At 37.1% G+C, this 22015-nt stretch overlaps 1 protein-coding gene across 7 annotated transcripts in view; it reads left to right on the top strand.

The window, feature by feature from the left end:
• Positions 1–22015, top strand: part of ZNF527 (zinc finger protein 527) — a 30281-nt gene that overhangs the window by 4054 nt on the left and 4212 nt on the right. For 3 of the 7 annotated variants that reach the window (XM_045786238.2, XM_045786218.2, XM_087871073.1), the window contains 2 exons: positions 3602–3728; positions 4272–4367. In XM_045786238.2, coding sequence (XP_045642194.2) covers positions 3602–3728; positions 4272–4367 — 223 coding nt within the window. The remainder of the gene's footprint in view (positions 1–3601; positions 3729–4271; positions 4368–22015) is intronic. The other 4 variants (XM_045786246.2, XM_045786228.2, XM_045786262.2 and 1 more) reach the window with 3 other exon arrangements.

Here is a 22015-nt window from a genome sequence, read left to right as displayed (position 1 = left end):
AAGAATTGAGTTCTTGATCTATTAAGCTTGAGAGAACTGTTGGATATCCAAGTGAAATATTGATCATATACCTGGAGTCAGGATTGGAGGTGTGAATTTGAGAATCATTAGTGTATTTAAAGCTATAGGACAGGATAGGGATTATCTTGAGGGTAGGATTGTGAGTGTAGATAGGAAAGATGCCCAAGGACTGAATTTTTGAGTATTCGTATCTGGAGGCTAACAAGAAGAGGAGGAACCAGCAAAAGAGACTGAGAAGGACTGATGTAGAAGGAAAACCAGAAGAGTATGGGTCCTGGAAGTCAGGAGTACAGAGTGTTTCATAGAGGGTATGATCAACTGAATTAAATTCTTCAGAGAGAGAGAGTAAGATGAAGACTGTGAACTGACCATTGGATTTGGTAACATGGAAGCTACAGATATTCTTGACAAAAGCTACTTGATAGAGTGGTTGGGATGAAAGCATTGCAGTGGGGTCACAGGGGAATAGTGGACCCGAAGGGTGAGAATATAGAGACTAGGCCTGTGCTGTCCAATAATGTACCCAATAGCCACCTAAGACTCTCTGAATTAAGATGTGCTGTAACTATAAAATATATACCAGATTTTGAAGATTCAGTACAAAAAAGAATGTAAAGTGTCTCATTAATAATTTTTATATTGAGTACATGTTGAAATAACATTTTAGATATAATGGGTTAAATATATTATTACATTTGCTTCTCTTTTTTTTTTCTTTCAGATTTTATTTATTTATTTAGAGGGAGAGAGAGAGAGAGCAAGAGCACAAGAGCAGGGAGAGGGAGAAGCAGAGCAGGGAGCCTGACTTGGGGCTCCATCCCAGGACACTGAGATCATGACCTGAGCCGAAGGCAGACACAACCGACTGAGCCACCCAGGCCGCCCCAAATTTACTTATTTTTACTTACTTTTTTTTCCTCTTTGCAATATAACCTAGTGATTAAGCATGACATTTGGGCTTAAACATCTCTAAAATGGGTTTCATACTTTTTTTCTTACTTTTTTACTTTTTTTTTTTTAACAAATTTTACAATGAGATTAAGATAATATCTGTAAAATGCTCATTAGGGTGTCTGGCATGTAGTCATTGGTCAAAAAATATAGCAACTCTTATTTTGTTTTCATCATTAAATCTATTTACTTTTTTAATGTAGCTACTGAAAAATTTTAATATGTGGCTTACATTGTATTTCTATTGGACATTGCTGATTTAAACAACTCTTTGGAAGAATTTTGTTTTTGAGGAGAAATGGGACAATAACTACAGTGAGATTATGGAAGGGAATTTATCTATTTATAAGATGAAAGATACTGCATCAGTTTGTATACTGATAGGAGTAATCTAGGAAAGTGAGAAAATACTGATCTCCCCGATAATTACAAGGGAGAGAGGTAACAATGTCTTTGTGTGGACAAGTGGAGGGAATGGTCATAGATAGGAGCCTGGAGTTTTATGCATAGTAACAGAGGGAAGACAGAATATATGAGTATAGATACAGTTCAGCAAGGATCTGTGGTGACAAGAAGATGAGGAAGTTCAAAGTGAGAACAGGGAAGGGATTGGTGGTATTTTGAGAGAGAATCTATGAAATGATCATGGGAGAACAGGAAAGTGAATTTATTAGGGCAGTGTAGTGGTGCTGGGTTCTGGCAAGAAACTCCAGAGGGGACTTTTTACAAGTTATGAAAGGATAGTGCTATACCTTGGGACTCATAACAGCAAAACTTAGGCCTGAACCCAGACAGAGAGAGAGATCTGAGTGGGAAAGTCCTCTGACAGGCATTGTGACCTATGATGAAAGGACAGAGACCACACAGGGTGGTGCTGCACGGAGGGTGCCAGGGGCTTCATTTGCCTCCCTCCCATCTCTTGCATGTGGCTGAAACCAACTGAAAATGGGGTCAGGCAAGGGAGTCTATTAATGCAGTTAATACAGGTCATCCTCCCAGGACACAGAGAAGTGTAGAGGGGCACATGGAAGTTATAGAACAGTATGTGGCTGTGTGAGGTTTTTTCTCTAGCCGCATTCATCTGTATTTCTGCTATGTAGAATAACCATATTTGTCCTTTTTTTTTTTTTTTTTGCGATTTGATGAACAGCAGTATACTTTTAATTTGAAAGCACGAGCAGAAGAGATTACTTTCTAGGTAAATATAAAATAGAAAATCTAGCTCAAAAAGTAGAAAACGAAATAGACCAATGCTCAAAAAAGAGTTAACATAGCAGACCTGAAGACACTGTGTTTAGAAGAAGTCACTTGCAGGTTGGCTTGTGGCAGTATCTGAGATCTTGGCACTAGAGCCCTTCTCTGCACTGATAGATGTTTCATGATTTTTAATAAAAAATGAGACCATACTCTGCAAAATGGAACTCTGCCATTTTAAGCATTGAATACTCTTCCTTCCCATGGATCTATTAGAGGAAATTTTACCATTTATTCACTAAGTGGCAAATATTTACTGTTACAGTGTGACAGGTTTTATACAGACACCAGATAATTCATGAACTTGTAAAACAGATATCCTTCCCTTCAAACAGCTTATGGTTCAGTGGTATAGGCTAAACTGTTTGTTTGTTTATTTATTTAATTATTTTAAAAGATTTTATGTATTTATTTGACAGAGAGAGAGCAAGAGGGAGAGAGCACACAAGCAGGGGGAGTGGCAGGCAGAGGGAGAGGGGGAAGCAGGCTCCCCACCGAGCAGGGAGCCCATTGCGGGGCTCAATCCCAGGATTCTGGGATCATGACCTGGGCCGAAGGCAGATGCTTAACCAGACTGAGCCACCCAGGCACCCCTTTATTTTACTTTTAAAAAGATTTTATTTTATTTGTTTTAGAGAGAGAGAGAGCATGAGCAGGGAGAGGGAGAAGGAAAGGGAGAGTAGCAGACTCCCCACTGAGCGTGGAGCCCTACACGGGGCTTGATCCCATGACCTGAGCCAAAATCAAGAGTCGGATGCTCAACGCATTGAGCCACCCAGGTGCCCCTAAACTTATTTTTTGATCTTAAAGTTTTTTTCCAGGTTTTTCATATAACCTTCTAATGAAAATTTTACCTAAATCACTTCACATATACTTTATTATTTCTTCAGGACACAGTTTTTCAAGTTTCTACTTATATATAAAGTCTAGGTTTCAGATCATTCCCTTTTGTTAAAGCCCAATTCAAGGCCTTCCCTCACTACTCTGACACTTCTGATATCTCAGTTTGGGGAGTATAAAGGAATCCCTAAAATATTTTCTTGATACATAGTATATGTAATATAAAATAGACTTGCACATGTTATAAACTTATGTTTCATATCATAAGCTGGGTTTTTTCCTGTGTATATGTCTTTTTCTTATTCACAAAGATGTGAAATTTTCAAGGAGTGAATCTGTTTCTAATATTTCTGTTTCTCTCAAAATATTTGGCAAACATGGGCATGTACTTGCTCCTCGATAATTATTTTCCTCAGGCCACACAGAGCTTTGAACTCTGGCAGAATTTCATCTTTTCTGCTAGGACCATATGGGAGCACTTGGCAAACAAGACTTTTTTTTTTTTTTTTTTTTTTTTTTTTTTTTTTAATTTCAGGGTCTGGTGACCTTCAGAGATGTGGCTCTAGATTTTTCCCAAGAGGAATGGGAATGGCTGGACCCGTCTCAGAAGGATTTATACAGAGATGTCATGTTGGAGAACTACAGGAACTTGGTATGGCTTGGTAAGGATGTCTAGGTCATCTTAAGTGCTTAGCTGATTTTCTACTTCCTATTCCCAGGAAATAATTTGAAGTAGTTTCAAAGAGTTACAAATGAGTAGTTCCCATTGCTGTAGAATGAGGTCGGAGTTTGTTAAATTGCAAATTATGGGGTCCCACTCTAGACCTACAAAATCAGAAACTCTGGGAATAGGCCCAGGAGTCTGGGTTTTAATGAGCCCTCCAAATGATTCTGATGCCCATTAAGGTTTGAGAACGACTGTGGTTTCTGATTCAGTAGGTCTGGGTTGGGGCCCAAGAATTTGCATTTCTAGTAAGTTCCTAGGCAGTGGTGCTCCTGCTCTAGCACTTTGAGAATCACTGCTATGAAAGAAGCTTCATCTTCATCCTTCATACAAACATCATTCCATACTCCGGCCCTTCCTCTGATTTCTTTTCTTGCCTAATGAATAAGAGATTGAGATTGAGTCCTAGAAAGGCTATAGCAAGTTGATTGTCTCCCTGTTTGTCTCTTTCTTGCTCTCATTTTTCTTCTCCTGTAAACAGGACTCTCCATTTCTAAGCCCAACATGATCTCCTTATTGGAGCAAGGGAAGGAACCTTGGATGGTGGAAAAAGAGATGTCAGATGGTCAGTATGCTGGTGAGTGACAGGGAACTGGGCAAGGAGGGCTGTTGTAGGGTGGCAGGCCAACAGGTCATGAGAAGGCTGCCCTAAACTTGAGGAGGATGCCCTGGGCTTGGCGGGGGTGGGTTTCTCCCTATTTCTATCAAATTACACACTTGTGATTCTTTTGCATATAACCCGAATCTCAGTCCTTCCCAACTCTTCTTACCCTTTTAGGGTATGCATTTCCAGATTACATTTTAGAGTTTTTATCAAAGTTATTATCAAAGTTATGCATGCACATTGTTTAAAGAGTCAAGTAGTTTTACAAGGCTTATTCCCTTAAAAAGGCAGTCTCTTGTCCTCCTCCTCAATTTCCCTCTCCTTTGAGGGGTTGACTTTCTTTGCTTTTGCAGCTTTTTTTGATGTTTCCTTTATTTCTTTAACAAATATGTGTATGTTGCTATTTCTTAATTGTTTTTCCAGGTTTAGTCCTCATCCAGTATCTTTTAAGAAAATAAGAATTTAGTACTTAACCTGAATCAAATGAGTGTGTGTGCAGGTGCACACATGTACCTGCACACACACACACACACACACACACACACACACACTTCCTGTCTGCCCATCTCACTGGTATCATAATTTTGATTGAATCACTGTTCAGTGTTTACAGTATTATGGCTATTAAGTGCTATATACACATGCTGTGTATATACCAAGATTACTTTTTCTATATGACTTTTATTTTTCCTGGAGTTAATAATTTGAGGGGTGGTGGTGTTTGTTTTTTCCCTTAGTTTTCTATATACATATTCCTAACTCAATTCCCAACTCCCCATCTATTGTCTAAATCTCTTAACACTCAGACACATTAAGGTAATCTGTTGATTTTTTTTTTTTTTAAAGATTTTATTTATTTATTCGACAGAGAGAGAGACAGCCAGCGAGAGAGGGAACACAAGCAGGGGGAGTGGGAGAGGAAGAAGCGGGCTCCCAGCAGAGGAGCCTGATACGGGGCTCAATCCCAGAACGCTGGGATCACGCCCTGAGCCAAAGGCAGACGCGTAACGACTGTGCCACCCAGGCGCCCCTAATCTGTTGATTTTATTGTCTTAGAGAAATCTCTCCCAGTGTCTTCAGATATGCTTGACTCTGGAAAAACGGTTCATTACATCTGCTTGCACCCAGTTTGGATTTATCGGATGTTTTGTCATGATTAGATTGAAGTAATGCGTTTTTGGAAAGAGTGCCACAGCAATAATGTTATGTTCTCTCAGTGCAACATACCAAAGAATTCATAATATTGATATGGCTTATTACGGATGACAACTTTGATCACTTGTAAAGGTGGTGTCTGCCTGGTTTCTCCATTGTAAAGTTACTGTTTTTCTATTTGTAATTGATAAATATCTTGGGAGAGATACTTTGAGACTATTCAGTTTCTTCTGAAACTTTTTCCTATTGATTTTAGCATCCATTGGCCCATTGGGTCTTGTCTGCAACAGTTGTTGATGTGGTTTTGGCCTAATGTTGATTTTTCCATTTCCCTGTTGTCTTCATGTATATTAGTTAGGATTGTCCTATAGAGAAGGGCTCTTCCTTATCTACTATTTATTTATATATTCAATTACTTCTTTATAAATCATGGATTTTAATTTTTCCTGGGTGAGGTAAATCCAATGAATCATTTTTTGCTCAAATTCTTCTGGCTTTGACCATCAGGATCTCCTTCCAGTTGGTTTCTTTGACCTTTTAACATGCCTCCATCCATTTTTGAGCACTTCCTTCCTCCCTGGTTCCAGGTATTCCAGGTTCATCTTGTTTTCCTTGCCCTAGCCTTGAATCAACTGTTCCTCCTAGGAGCTATGGTTCCTTTTATTGGGAAATGACGTTTGGAAACCAAGGTCTGGGTGCTATGTGTGCTCATTGCTACCAGGATGTCGTTGTTCCTAGGCCCTCACAGCAGATGGAGCTGGAAACTATATGTATGTATAGCAATACATACAGGTATACTCACATTTCTATATTTATTTCTGCCTCTGTCTTTTTATATATTATCAGTTTATTTTAATATCTTTTTTTTTTTTAAAGATTTTATTTATTTGACAGAGACAGAGACAGCCAGCGAGAGAGGGAACACAAGCAGGGGGAGTGGGAGAGGAAGAAGCAGGCTCATAGCAGAGGAGCCTGACGTGGGGCTCGATCCCACAACGCTGGGATCACACCCTGAGCCAAAGGCAGACGCTTAACCGCTGTGCCACCCAGGCGCCCCAGTTTATTTTAATATCTTGATTCTAGTCCTACTCAACAGGGTTTATTTTAGCCTTTCTCCTTTACTTATCTGTAATTTCTTTTTCCGACAGTGAGAAACAATGTATTTACTTATGTGCTCCGTTTTAGTATACCCATTAAGTAGTTTCAGAATTTCCAAACTATTCCTCTGTGAGAAACATATTTACTAACTAGATTACATTATTTGTATATGGTTCTTTTTGTCTTTAGTCTTGCAGTATTCAGTCAAAATATTATTTTCCAAAGTTACCTACGTTAGCTCTTTTAGGTTCATTTGTTACTACTTGTGTTCTATTTTGGGTTCCTACCACATCTTGGTTGGTTTTAATTATTTATTTATTTTTGTATCTGAAACATTACTATGCTTTTAAGAATCAAAGCTATAGAAAAATATATCCCGAGAAATGTGTTAGTTTCTCCTCATCCCCACCATCCTATTTATGTTCCCTAATTTCTTCCTACCCCTTTCTTACCCACTTCTTATAGAATACCAATCTCTTTATTTTCAGGTTTGTCCTTTTTATGTTTCTTTTGTACAAATTAGCTGACATATACACAGTTTCTTTTATCTCCTTGTATGCTACATAAAGAGTAGCGTACCATAGATACTCTTTGCATTTTGCTTTTTTGCACTTAGCTGTAAATACACTCCATATTAGTCATGGGGATCTTCCTCATTTTTTTAAATAGCTGCAAATTACTCCATTATCTGGATGTTATGGTAATTTATTCAACCACTCTTTGACATGTGGACTTTTAGGATGTTTGCACTATTTTACAATTAGGACCAGTGCTTCAGTAAATAACCTTGTGTGTATGTTTTTTCATATTGTCGAGGGTGTATTTTTAGGATAGATTCTTGGATGTAGGATTGCTGAGTAAGTACATATGTAGTTTTGTTAGCAATTGCCAATTTCCTTCCAGAAAGGTTGTAGCAGACTGCTTTCTATATTAGGTTTTTATTGCTACTGTAACAAATTACCACAAATTTACTGGCTGAAAACAACGTGAGTTTATCATCTTATAGCTCTAGAGGTCAACAGTTGGAAAGTGGGTCTTATAGGACTAAAATCAAGATGTCAGCAGCCTGCCTTATTTGTGAATGCCCTAGGGGAGCATCTGTTTCTTGCCTTTTTCTGCTTTTTTAAAGCTCTTTCTTCGTCCTTTTATTTTCAATTTTTAAAACTCACTTTTAAGTATAGAATTGAGTTTTGCTCTGTGAACCAATCTGAATATCATTTTTCAAGTTAATAGGTGAAAGTCCAAATACATTTTTGATACGTTTGGGCTTAATTCTGTATATTGTTTTATATGACATTTTCTGATTTTTACAGTTTTTAAAAAAGACTTTCACTTACCTATTTACCTAGCCTTTTATTTTGGTCATTTAATACTATAGTTTTGTAATAACTAGGAACATTTTTCTTTTGTTCTAGTGCTCTGTTTCTGTAGACAATATTTATTCCTTCTATTACTTGATTAGTTGGCTTTAAAAACTAGCCTTTGATTTTTTACTTATTACAGATGAGTCAATAAGTAGGCTTGTTTCACCTCCCACCTTCTCTTCCCAAATTTTGTTAGTTGTATGCTTTTTATGTTGTCAAGGCATATTATATTTACGTGCTCTACTGTCACATTTATCCCAGCCTTTCATTTCATCTTCATTCTATAGTCAAATATATTTAGGGTTTTCCAAAATTTCCTTTTGCTGAAATTTCTCTAGATATATCTTAGTTGGCTGATGTTTGTCCTCTAGCAGTTTCCTCACAAAGAGTTCACACAAATAATGTCCCCCCAAGTCTACCTCGTTCATAATTGGCCGTTCTTTCCTTAAGTTTATTGTAGTATAGTATTAATGTTGAAATGTTGAATAGTGTTATGAAGAAGTGTGATGCCAACTTGATATTTTCCGTTATGTATAATTAGCTTTACATTTTGTTCTGGTCTCCTAGTAGGTTCTTTAATTTTAAAGTTATTTTGTTAGAGTACGTCTCAGTCTTGACCATTTTAGATCACTCTTTCCTGGCATATGTGATCTCTTTCAGGATGGAGAATCAAGTTTTTATTTCAAGAAATACTTTTGTTCTTTCTGTTGACAAAGTTAAGAATATGGGAAAGTAAAGGGAATGATACAACAAATGCCTACCACCCAGAATTGATCATTGTTAATATTTTGACGTTTTCATTTTTTTGATGAAAGAGATAAACTATCTTAAGCACAAATTCTCTATTTCTCATTCTCAGTTCACTTTCCCCCTATCTGCCTCTTGCTCTGAGAAGCAACAACAGTCATCAGTCATAAATTCATCATATGTCCCTCCAGTTCATTTTTTAAACATCTTTTGTAAACATTTATGCATCTGTTTAAAAAGGTGTTTTTATTTTTTCAGAGGTAGTATTCTTTACATTCTGTTCTGCAACTTGCTTGTATTACTCAACATTTTTCTGAGATTTGTCCTTGGTAAATCTGTTATGTAATATAGTTCCATTTTTTTAAACTGCTGTATAGTGTTTCATGTTTTGAATTTGCCACATTTTATTTAACTCTTCCCCTACTACTGATGGCCATTTAGATTGTTTCTGTTCTTTGCTGTCTCCTATAGTAGCAGGGTATGTTTCCATGTACATGCGTATAGGAGTTCGTCAAGGATTTGTACGTAGTAATAAAATTGCTGGAGCTTAGGAGTACACACCTTATTTTACTAGATACTCAAACCGTTCTTGAAAGTGGTAGAGTCAGTTTATACCTCTACTAACAATGTCTGAGATTTTCTGTTTCCTTATTCTCTTGATCGTCTCCAACTTAAGTTTGTGATATTGCCCTTGATAATTTTTTGCCGGTGTGATGGAAGAGAAATGCTCTTGAAATTGTTTTAGTTTGCCTAGTAAGACTGAGCATTTTTCCAGAAATGAATGAACCATTCAGTTTTTCTCTTGTGTGAATTAGCTGCTCATATATTTTTTAACCCGTGCTTTGAGGTAAGGTTATTTGTCTTTTTCTTATTGACTTGTAGAACTTCTTTATATACTAAGCATTAACCATTTTTCTATAATGTGTGTTTTTGTTATCTTTTCCCAGACTGTCCCTTGCCTTTTACCTTTGTAGTGCCTTCTCTTACCCAGAAGTTTTTACTAGTAGTGTCAAATTCACCCATCTTTTCCATTACAGTTTTTCTTTATTGTAGTCTTGTTTACTAAATCTTCCCCTAATGGAGGCCATAAAGATAATCTCCTGTATTATTTTTTAATAGTTTTAAGGTTCTGTTTTTCAGTCTTCTCCTATAATCCATCTGTACTTTAATTTTAAAATATGATGTATTAGGCATTTTTTTTCCACATGGAGATTTCCCAGTACTGTATGTTAATCCATTTCTTCTCTATTGATTGTAATGCCACCTCTGTAACATGCCAAGTCCTATGTGTGCAAGAATCTTGTTTCTGTCCTCTGTTTTTTTGTTCCACTGATCTATTTACTTATTCCTAAGCCAATGCTGTGCTGTTTTCCTTACTATATATCTTTATTTCCTTTTAGATATTTGGTTATTGTTGGTATGTAGAAAAAATATTTGCATATATTTATCATCTATCTAGTCATCTTATTGTACTCTCTTATTCTAGTAGGTTTTCAACAATTCTCTAATTACTTTAACAAAGCCTCAGTGAATAAAATCAATAAAAATTGTTCCTTGTACACATCACAGTCCAGTGTGAGGTTATCTGGGGCTTCTGTTGCATGCTGCCATTCAGATATGCAGCCATATTTCATCTGTTGGCTTCATCATCTCTTAGGACTCACCATTGCCTTCAAGTCCTATGCTGAGTCCTCTGAAGCCAGCCAGTGAAAAAGAGAGGGAGGACGTAGAGACAGACAAACACTACACACACACACACACACACACACACACACACACAAAGATAAAATGGATGGGGATCTCTAAGGACATTTTTAATGGACTAGTCTAGAAGTAGTTTTTTTTTTTTTTAAATGATTTTTTATTATATTATGTTAGTCACCATACAGTACATCCCGGTTTCCGATGTAAAGTTCGGTGATTCATTAGTTGCGTATAACACCCAGTGCACCATGCAATACGTGCCCTCCTTACTACCCATCACCGGTCTAGCCCATTCCCCCACCCCCCTCCCCTCTGAGGCCCTCAGTTTGTTTCTCATAGTCCATAGTCTCTCATGTTTCATTCCCCCTTCTGATTACCCCTCCCTTTCTTTATCCCTTTCTTCCCCTACCGATCATCCTAGTTCTTATGTTCCATAGATGAGAGAAATCATATGATAGTTGTCTTTCTCTGCTTGACTTATTTCACTTACCATTATCTCCTCCAGTGCCGTCCATTTTGCAGCAAATGTTGAGAATTCGTTCTTTCTGATAGCTGAGTAATATTCCATTGTATATATGGACCACAACTTCTTACTCCAGTCATCTGTTGAAGGGCATCTCGGCTCCTTCCACGATTTAGCTATTGTGGACATTGCTGCTATGAACATTGGGGTGCATATGGCCCTTCTCTTCACTACGTCTGTATCTTTGGGGTAAACACCCAGTAGTGCAATGGCTGGATCATAGGGTAGCTCAATTTTTAACTTTTTAAGGGACCTCCACACTGTTTTCCAGAGTGGCTGTACCAACTTGCATTCCCACCAACAATGTAGGAGGGATCCCCTTAGAAGTAGCATTTGTGACACGTTACTTCTGATTGGCCAAAATTCAGTCACTTGGCTTCATGGGAATCTGGGAGATGTAGATTCCTCTGTACCTAGATGGGAAAGGCAAAATATTTGCTAGATGTAGCAAATTTATATTTGCTAAAATATATAAAATTTATATAAAATATAAATGTAAATTAAAAAAATTAAAAAAATTTATAAAATATAAATATAAAATTTGTATTTTCCGTATTTATATTCCTTCTTACCTCTTCTTGTTTTCAGTTCTACTTTATCAACTACAGTTTCCATATCTATATTGAACGATTGCTATAATTTTTTTTCACTCTGATATCACAGGACATTTTCAGGTGTTTCACACTAAATGTGCCTGTTTTTTTCTATTCCTAGCTCTATGTATTGTACCCATGGATGCATATATTTTAAGCATGAAAGGCTTTTGGATTTTATATATATTCAGCATCTTTTAAGGCAATTATTTTTTTCTTTTTACATTTTTTTCCTCACATAAAATTTATAGAAGAAAAATTCTGTAAGAATTTATAGTAAAGATTTCCTATTGCTGAACTATTTTTGTATTTCTGAATTGCATACTTGGTCGTGTGTATTAGTCATTTTATATACTGCTTTATTCAATTTTTAATATTAAAGAATGTTGCCTGTTATCCATGGGGGAGATTGGTCTGTTATAAGGGCAGTGAAATAGATGACTGGAGCAATAGAGAAAGTACAGAAATACACCAGTGTGTATATGAGAACTTAGTATTTGATAACAAGGTGGCTTTTTAAATCAGTGGTATGAAGAGATTTTCTTAAGAGTTAAGGATACTATTTGTATAATACTGGATTTTGGAAAGTCTTTCTTAAAATGACATCAAGGCCAGACTCTATAATGGAAAAAATCCGAGATTTGACTTCATAATATGTTTTCAAAAATTTTGTCGAAAGCACTGTAAATGAAGATGACACGTGACAATAAAAAGTGATGACTTGAAAAAAAAAGTGATGATTTGAGGGGAAGAAAATACTGTAAAGCCTTAATGCTCTAAATTTATAAATGACTTCTATAAGCCACTTAAAATAAAATGGTAGTGCAACTAAAATGTGTTTAAAGGATACACCAGTTAGAATGGCAAAAATTAACAAGGCAGGAAACAACAAATGTTGGCGAGGATTTGGAGAAAGGGAAACCCTCTTACACTGTTGGTGGGAATGCAAGCTGGTACAGCCACTTTGGAAAATAGTATGGAAGTTCCTCAAAAAGTTAAAAATAGAGCTACCCTATGACCCAGCAATTGCAGTACTGGGTATTTACCCCAAAGATACAGATGTAGTGAAAAGAAGGGGCACATGTACTCTGATGTTCATAGCAGCAATGTCCACAATAGCCAAACTGTGGAAGGAGCTGAGGTGCCCTTCAACAGATGAATGGATAAAGAAGATGTGGTTCATATATACAATGGAATATTATTCAGCCATCAGAAGGGGTGAATACCCACCCTTGCATCGACATAGATGGAGGGGATTATGCTAAGTAAAATAAGTCAAGCAGAGAAAGACAATTATCATATGGTTTCACTCATATGTGGAACATAAGCAATAGCACGGCAGACATTAGGGGAAGGAAGAGAAAACTGAAGTGGGGGAAATCAATAGGGGAGACAAACCATGAGAGACTATGGACTCTGGGAAACAATCTGAGGGTTTCGTAGGGGAGAGGGTGGAAGGATGGGGTAGCCCAGTGATGGGTATAAAGGAGGGCACGTGCTGTAATGAGCACTGGGTATTATATGTAAATAATGAATTATTGAACACTACATCAAAAATTAATGATGTACTGTATGGTGACTAACATAACAAAAAAAAAAAAGAAAAGAAAAGAAAAACAAGGGAAAAAATATGTGTAAAGGATACAAATAAAGAATTCACCAAAGAAGAAACCACAAAATACATAGCTGGTACATATACATGTATAAAAATGCTCTATTTTACAATCAGAAAATTGCAAATTATAAAATAACGAGGTACTCTTTAGTTATAAGGGCAAAAATTTTAGAATGATCCTAGTCAGCGTAGATGAGTTTGAAGACAGGTACTTTATGTTCTGGGTAGGAATGCAACTTGATAAAAATTACTTTGGAGGGCAGTTTGACAATGGATATGAATATGTAAATTATATACACTTATAGTTTTATTTAACACTTCTTTTAGAAATGTATCTTACAGAAATACAAAATTATGGGTGCTTGGGTAGCTCCGTTGGTTCAGTGTCCAACTCTTGGTTTTGGCTCAGGTCATGATCTCGGGGTTCTGAGATCGAGCCCTGTGTGGGGCTCCTCGCTCAGCACGGAGTCTGCTTGAGATTCTCTCTCTGCCCCTCCCCTTCTGCCCTCCCCTCTCCCCTGCTCACGTGCTCATATGCATGCTCTTTCTCTCTCAAATAAATAAAATCTTTAAAAAAGAAATATAAAATTATGCAAAAACATACCGTAGAAGCTGCTTATTTGATTTATAAATTGTTACTTTTTTTAAAAGGTGGTTATGAGGGATCATAAAAAATATACACACATGTGAGACTTTTTTTTAAACTTTATAACGTATATATGAATATTCATTAATTTTCTGATACAGTACTAAAGACTTTATTTGAATATGATCTGTTGGAGTTTAGCATTGTCCTTCTTACATAAGCCACACTCATAATGCACTATCTACAGTATCCATTGCTAATCTTTTTAAAGTGAAGCAAAACATTTGCAGACCAATGTGAGTGCAGAATCTTTGTAGAAATTTTATGTTTTTAATAGGCTTTTACGGTTCTCTTCCTAATACAAAAACAGGTTTTTAAGTAACACATTTTCCTATTTTTCTAAAACTTTTAACTTAGTTTTCATTTAAAACAACTTTCTTAGTCTTTCTCAGTCTGACTTATTTCACTTAGCATAATTCACTTTAGGTCCATATGACTTCACTTATATGTGGAATCAAAAAAATAAATAAATAAACCAAAACAAATGAGTAAAGAAACACAAAGCAGAATCAGACCTATGGATATGGAGAACAAACTGATGGTTGCCAGAGGGAAGGAAGTGGAGGGATGGGCAGCATGGGTGAAGGGGAGTGGGAGATACAGGCTTCCAGGTATGGAATGAGTAAGTCATGGGAGTAAAAGGCATAGCATAGGGAATACAGTCAATATTATAATATTGTATGGTGGCAGATGGTAGTTAAACGTGTGCTGACGTAACATGGTATAGAGTTTGAATTACTATGTTGTACACCTGAAACTAATGTAACATTGTGTGTCAACGATGCTCAAATTTTTTTTCATTTTTTTCTCCAAATTTTTATTTAAATTCCAGTTAATTAACATACAGTATCATATTAGTTTCAGGTATAGAATTTAGTGATTCAACACGTACATACAACACCCAGTGCTCATCACAAGTGCCCTCCTTAATTTCTATCACCTATTCAACCCCTGTCCACCTCCCCTCCAGTTACCATCAGTTTATTCTCTATAGTTAATGGTTAGCCACTCTCTTACCCACCTCCCTCATGTTCATCTGTCTTGTTTCTTAAATTCCACATATGAATGAAAATCATATGGTATTTTTCTTTTTCTGACTTATTTCACTTAGCATAATACACTGTAGCTCCAAATGGCAAGATTTCACTCTTTTTTATGGCTGATATTCCAGTGTGTGTATCCCATATCTTTATCCACTTATCAGTCAATGGACATTTGGGCTGTTCCATAATTTGACTATTGTTGATAATGCTGCTATAAATATCAGGGTGCATGCATTGCTTCAAATCAGTATTTTTGTATCCTTTGGGTAAATACCTGGTAATGCAATTTCTTGATCATAGGGTAGTTCTATTTCTAACTTTTTGAGGAAACTCCATAGTGTTTCTCAGAGTGGTTGTACCAGTTTACATTCCCACCAAGAGTATAAGAGGGTTCCCCTTTTTCTGCATCCTTGCCAACACCTGTTGTTTCCAGAATTTTAGCCATTCTGACTGGTGTGAGGTGACATCTCATTGTAATTTTGATTTGTATTTACCTGATGATGAGCGATTTCGAGCATGTTTTCATGTGTCTGTTGGCCATCTGGATGTCTTCTTTGGAAAAATGTCTATCCGTGGTCTTCTGCCCACTTTTTACTTGGATTATTTATTTTTTGGATATTGAGTTTGGTAAGTTCTTCATAGATTTTGGACACTAACCCTTTATTGGGTATGTGGTTTTAAAAATCTCCCATTCCATAGGTGCCTTTTAGTTTTGTTGATTATTTCCTTCGCTGTGCAGAAGGAAATTTTGTTGAGGTCACAATCATTTATTTTCACTTTTGTTTCCCTTGCCTCGGGAGGCATATCTAGAAAAATGTTGCTATGGCCAGTGTCAAAGAGGTTACTGCCTGTGCTCTTCTCTAGGATTTTGATGGTTTCCTGTCTCACATTTAGGTCTTTCATCCATTTTGAATTTACTTTTATGTATGGTGTAAAAAGTGGTCCAGTGTTGCTGTCCAGTGTTCCCAACAGCATTTGTTGAAGAGACTGTCTTTTTAATATTGGGTATTCTTTCCTGCTTTGTGAAGATTAATTGACCATATGGTTGTAGGTTCATTTCTGGGTTTTCTATTCTGTTTTATTGATCTATGTGTCTGTTTTTGTGCCAGTACCATACTGTCTGATCAGTACAGCTTTGTAATATAACTTGAAGTCTGGAATTGTGATGCCTCCAGCTTTACTTTTCTTTTTCAGGTTTGCTGTGGCTATTTGGCATCTTTTGTTGTTCCATACAAATTTTAGGATTGTTTGTTCTACCTCTGTGAAAAATACTGTTGGTGTTTTGATGGGATTGCATTAAATGTGTAGATTGCTTTGGGGAATATAGACATTTTAACAATATTTGTTATTCTTCTAGGACTCCTGTAAAACAAATGTTATTACGTTCAGTGGAATCACTGAGTTCCCTAAGTCTATTCTCATGATCCATAATTATTCCTTCTCTCTTTTGTTCACCTTCATTATTTTCCATTATTCTACCTTCTATATCACTTATTTGTTCCTCTTCTTCTTTCATCCTTGTGGTCATTACATCCAATCTGTTTCAGATCTTAGTAATTTTGTTTTTCATTTCTGACTGATTGTTTTTTAACTCGTTTATCTCTGTGGTAGGGCCTCCCTGAAGTCTTCCATTTTTTTCCTCAAGCCCAGCCAATAGCCCTATGATTGTTGCTTTAAATTCTTCATCAGGCATATTACTTGTATCTGTTTTGATTAGATCTCTGGCAATGACCTTTTCTGGTTCTTTCTTTTGGAATGGATTCCTTTCCTTGGCATTTTAAATCTCGGTCTTCTTCTATATTAGAAAAACTTGTTATGTTTCATGCTCCTGAGAGTAATAGTGTTATAAAGAAGAGGTCATATATTGTCCGGGGCCTGGTGCTTCAGGGAGTGTCTCTTGTGTGTGCTACGTGCACTTTGCTGTTGTGTTTTGGCTGCTCTGTCCTTCAGGCCAGCCATCTGCAGAGGCTCTCCTTGCCTGCAGTGGACAGTGTTTGTCCTTGGCTAGAGGTGGCCAGTTTTAACTAGGTGTGCTCTGGTGTGCACCTGAAACTAATGTAACATTGTCAACTCTACTCAGAAGAAAAATTTTTTTTTATAATGATTTTTTATTATATTATGTTAGTCACCATACAGTACATCCCCAGTTTTCGATGTAAGGCTCGATGATTCATTAGTTGTGTATAACACCCAGTGCACCATGCAATATGTGCCCTCCTTACTACCCATCACCGGCCTATCCCATTCCCCCACCCCCCTCCCCTCTGTAGCCCTCAGTTTGTTTCTCATAGGCCATAGTCTCTCATGTCAGAAGAAAATTTTTTAAATCTCTCTTCAGCACGCATTTTATTAACTAAATATTTAATTAAAGTATATGGTTATAAACACCAACTGAACTAAAGAGGTTGAGAACACAACTGAATTTTGGCAAGTAAGTAACTCAGCTTTTGGGATAGGAGTGCAAAACTCTATTAAGATGCCTAGTTGCCAAAATTATGGTTCATCCATTCTGTGACTAGAGTAGCTTTATTTGTACTGACATGGGAAAATGTCTACAGTACTTTAAGTTTAATTTTTTTTTTTTTTAAGATTTTGTTTATTTGAGGGAGAGAGCGTGAGGGAGAGCACAAGTTGGGGGTATGGGCAGAGGAGGAGGAAGAAGCAGACTCCCTGCTTGAGCAGGGAGCCCGAGGTAGGGCTCAATCCCAGGATCCTGAGATCATGACCCAAACCAAAAGCATATTCTCAACCTTCTGAGCTACCCAGGTGCTCCTAAGGTTTTTTTAAATAATTTTTTTTTTTAAAGATTTTATTTATTTATTTGACAGAGATAGAGACAGGCAGCGAGAGAGGGAACACAAGCAGGGGGAGTGGGAGAGGAAGAAGCAGGCTCATAGCAGAAGAGCCTGATGTGGGGCTCGATCCCAGATCGCCGGGATCACGCCCTGAGCCGAAGGCAGACGCTTAACCGCTGTGCCACCCAGGCGCCCCTAAATAATTTTTTTTTTATTTGAGTAAGTGCCATCATCCTGAGCACACCTAGTTGAAGAGACTGTCATGGAAAAAAACACATCAAAGGATTTCCATATCAATCTAGATGCAGTTTGATATGGAAAGGTGCAGTTCAGGACCAGCATTAGGGGGGCTCTCTAACATTTTTCCTTTTTTCTTTTTTTAAAGTAATCTCTATACCCAGTGTGGGACTTGAACTCATGACCCTGAGATCAAGAGTCTTATGCTGTACTGACTGAGCCAGCCAGGAATCCCTATCCTTTTTCCTTTGAAATAGAAATACTTATTAGAAAATATTCAAGCAATTAAAAAATGTATAAAGTAGGAAGTATACTCTTCTCTCAAGATATCATCCAAAGACCACTACTGTTCATGGTTGGATCTATATCTTTCCAGAAATTCCCTTGCACAGATACGCATGTGTGTGCACACACACACACAATTTTTATATGCATCTATTTACAATTTGCTTTTTTTAAAAAAATTTAAACTTAAAACATTGTATTGGTTAAGATGTGGAGGAAAAAGGAACCCTAGTGTACTGCCAGTGGTAATATAAACTGGTACAGCTACTGTGGAAAACAGTAGAGAGATTCCTTAAAAAATTAAAAATAGAAATACCTTATGATCTGATAATTCCATCAGTGAGTATGAAGAAAACAAAAACACTAATTCAGAAAGATGTATGCACCCATATATTTTTTGCAGCATTATTTATAATAGCCAAGATCTAGAGGCAACCTAAGTATCCATTGATAGACAAATGCATAAGTAAGATGTGTACATATACACAATAGAATATTACGCAGCTATAAAACGATGAGATTTTGCTATTTGTGACATTGTTGGACCTCTAGAGGGTACTATGCTAAGTGAAATAAGACTGAGAAAGACAAATACCATATGACTTTACTCATGTGGAATCTAAATAAACAAAACAAATGAATAAACAAAATGCAGAATCAAACCCGTAAATATGGAGAACAAATTGATGGTTGTGAGAGGAAAGGGGGGTAGGAGATGAACTACAGAGCTCTTTGCCTCTGTTCTCTGCATCCCGTAATTTGTATGCTTCAGGTGTGTTTCTCTTGACATTTCCCTACAATTACAGAGAATTTTACATATCACCCTGGTTGAGTCCTTTCATTGGGATTTTAATGAAAGGAAGGTATAAAATGAAATGCTTAAGTCATATTACTGGTCTTAGAAACTTTTTTCTTTAAGAATTTTCTTTTATATTGTTGTTCCTCTTTTGCCATGCATCCTTTAAAATAATTTCATAAGTTCAGAGATAAAATCCCTGTGGAATTCTGATTGAAACTGACCTGTTACAAATTAAGTTGGCGTAAGCAAGCATGTGTATGTATTTTTTTCTTTTTGTACAGTTATATCTTATATTTTTGTTTACTTAAATCTTCTTTGAAAAAAAAACTCCTTTGAAATAATTTCATACCATTTCATAGGACTTTTTCAGTGTTTCTATACACTATACTGTCTTCTCTCTTGCAATTGCTTATATACCAATTATAATCTCCACTCATTGCCTTTACTTCAAATTCTCTTACATGTCTTACCACTTGCAGTCTGGCTTCTGCTCCCTCTAATTTGGCTAAACCCAGGTGCCTTTCTTTATTTTTCTATTCGTCTTCCTTAGCTTACTGAGATGTGTAAGATAGTTCTGACCACTATTCATTTTCTCTGTTCAAAGCTCTATTCTGTTTCTCTCCCCCTTTAACTGACTCATGCCCCTAATTTTCTGTCTTTTCCTCATTCACCCATAAGATCTTTGTTATGTTACTTTGGATCTCTATTTAGTGCCATCTAGTAGAACATTCTGTGATGATGGATATATTCTGTATCTGTGCTTTCCAGTATTGTAGCCACTAGCCACATTTGGCTACTGAGCACTTGGAATATGGCTAGGTATTATTGAGAAACTGAAGTAATTTTTTTTATTTTAATGAATTTAAATTGCCATATGTGGTTAGTGGTTGCCATATTGGACAGCAAAGCTCTATATAGTTTTCTAAAGATGGAGATCCAGTCTATAAGTCTGTGTGTCGTTGGTGAGGCTATTCATGGGAACATGAATTTTGGGCTTTGGCAGTAAACTTTCTTCTTCTTAAGATTTCTCCTTAGGTCCTTTTCCCCCAGACTTCCTACTAGAATCTTCTGGGTTTCATGCCAGGACATTATTTACTTCATTAGGAAATCTACCAGTTTGTCTACAGCTCATCAGTTCAGCATGTGGGAGACTCTACAATCTAGTTAGACCTTTTCCTCTTCCAACTTATAATAACTATGCTTACTGCTTTCTGTGCAGTTCTGATTGGATTCCAAAGTTGATCATACTTTGATTTTTAACTTCCATCCATTTATAGATTATAATCAGTTGGAAATTACAAATCTCCAATTGCCTGGATATATTTTAACCCAAAGGGTTTACTTCTCCCATTCTTTGTCTTACCATCTGACCATCAGTCTATTTCATAATCCCTTTTTGGAAATAAATGTAGTATCTGGGACTACTAATGGTGTAGGTGTAAGAATAACTGAACGAGGGGCACCTGGGTGGCTCAGTCGTTAAGCGTCTGCCTTCGGCTCAGGGCGTGATCCCGGTGTTCTGGGATCGAGCCCCGCATCAGGCTCCTCCGCTGGGAGGCTGCTTCTTCCTCTCCCACTCCCCCTGCTTGTGTTCCCTCTCTCGCTGGCTCTCTCTCCCTCTGTCAAATAAATAAATAAAATCTTAAAAAAAAGAATAACTGAAAGAATACATATTAATTTGTTTCATTTTATGGTGTCACTGAATACGTATAGCGAACCAGACACTCCTAGATATTTTTTGAATGTATTCTCTATTCTTATGCCATACTTGTAAGGTCACCTCATTTTGCCTACTAAGAAACTGAGGCTCAAGACATGGGTTAATCAGTTGGTTAATTTGTTAAAGGTGGAATAACTAGCTAGATGAAGAAGTAGGATTTAAACTCACCTATGATCCCAAACCCTGTGTTGTTTCTACTGTGACACATGGATGCCCATTTGACTCTCTTCCACTTTGCCTGAATCCATAACTTCCCTTTTCCCTTCAATCACTGATATGGGTGAATTGTCTGTCTTCTGTTTTTTGCTGAATTCCACCATAATACTTAATACCATTGACTTCTAGGTATTTCTGCACTCCAATTATAATGAATATGTTTTGCACATATACAATACTTACTTCCTGCTTTGTACTTTCCCAGGCTATACTCTGTACTATCCCCTGGAGTACCCTACATGGAGTTCCTTCCCCTATAGTATTTATTTGTCTAAGTACAGAGTATCTTTTTTTTTTTGTCCAAAGAGTTATAGGAGCTCCAGGCATCTCAGAATACCTGATGTTGGAAAATGTCTGTAGCCTTCTCCCATCAGTCTTCTTTTACTTAGCATTACAGTAGATATTGTATAAAGTTGCCATTTGCCTGGAGTAGACAAAAGATTTATTCTTGGTAAGAGGAGATGTAGTGGCCCTGGGTGATGAATATAGGAGAGAAGGTTCTAGTAGAGTTGGTAAGGGAACAATGAATTTCTGCCAAAAAAAAAAAAAAAAAAAGAACAACAGTGTAGACCTAACAGAGGCTAAGTGAACAAATCCCTCTCAGGCCTTGGCTGAGATAGAGCCCAAAGTAAGTGAAAATCCATGGCTGTGCGTAGGAGGGATAGGTAGGGATGAGGCTTTTCTTGGGTGGGAAGGTGTATTGGAAAGAAGAAAGATACAGATGCATAATGTGTTCTTTGCTTTTCAACTTGTGCTGACTTGGCCTGGAGGCAGCTTTTCTTTCAACAGATGGGATGTTGTTATGGAAAAGACTATATCTAATTAACTGAAAAATACTAACATGCAGTTCTAAAATAATCTCCATGCATATCAAAACATGCAAATGAGGAGCACCTGGGTGGCTCAGTCAGTTAAGTGTCTGACTCTTGATTTCAGCTTGGGCATGATCTCAGGGTCATGAGATTGAGCCCTGGGTCAGTCTCCGTGCTGGGCATGGAGCCTGTTTAAGATTTTCCCTCTCCCTCTCCCCCTCATCCCACCTCATTCTCTCTCGCTCTCTCTCTCTCTCTAAAAAACAAAA

The sequence above is a fragment of the Ursus americanus genome, chromosome 21 (assembly GCF_024610735.1).
Source record: "Ursus americanus isolate L20-20 chromosome 21, mUrsAme1.1.p, whole genome shotgun sequence".
Taxonomy (NCBI): Eukaryota; Metazoa; Chordata; class Mammalia; order Carnivora; family Ursidae; genus Ursus; species Ursus americanus.
Note: the sequence above shows the minus strand (reverse complement) of the source record. Positions and strands in the feature narration are given on the sequence as shown.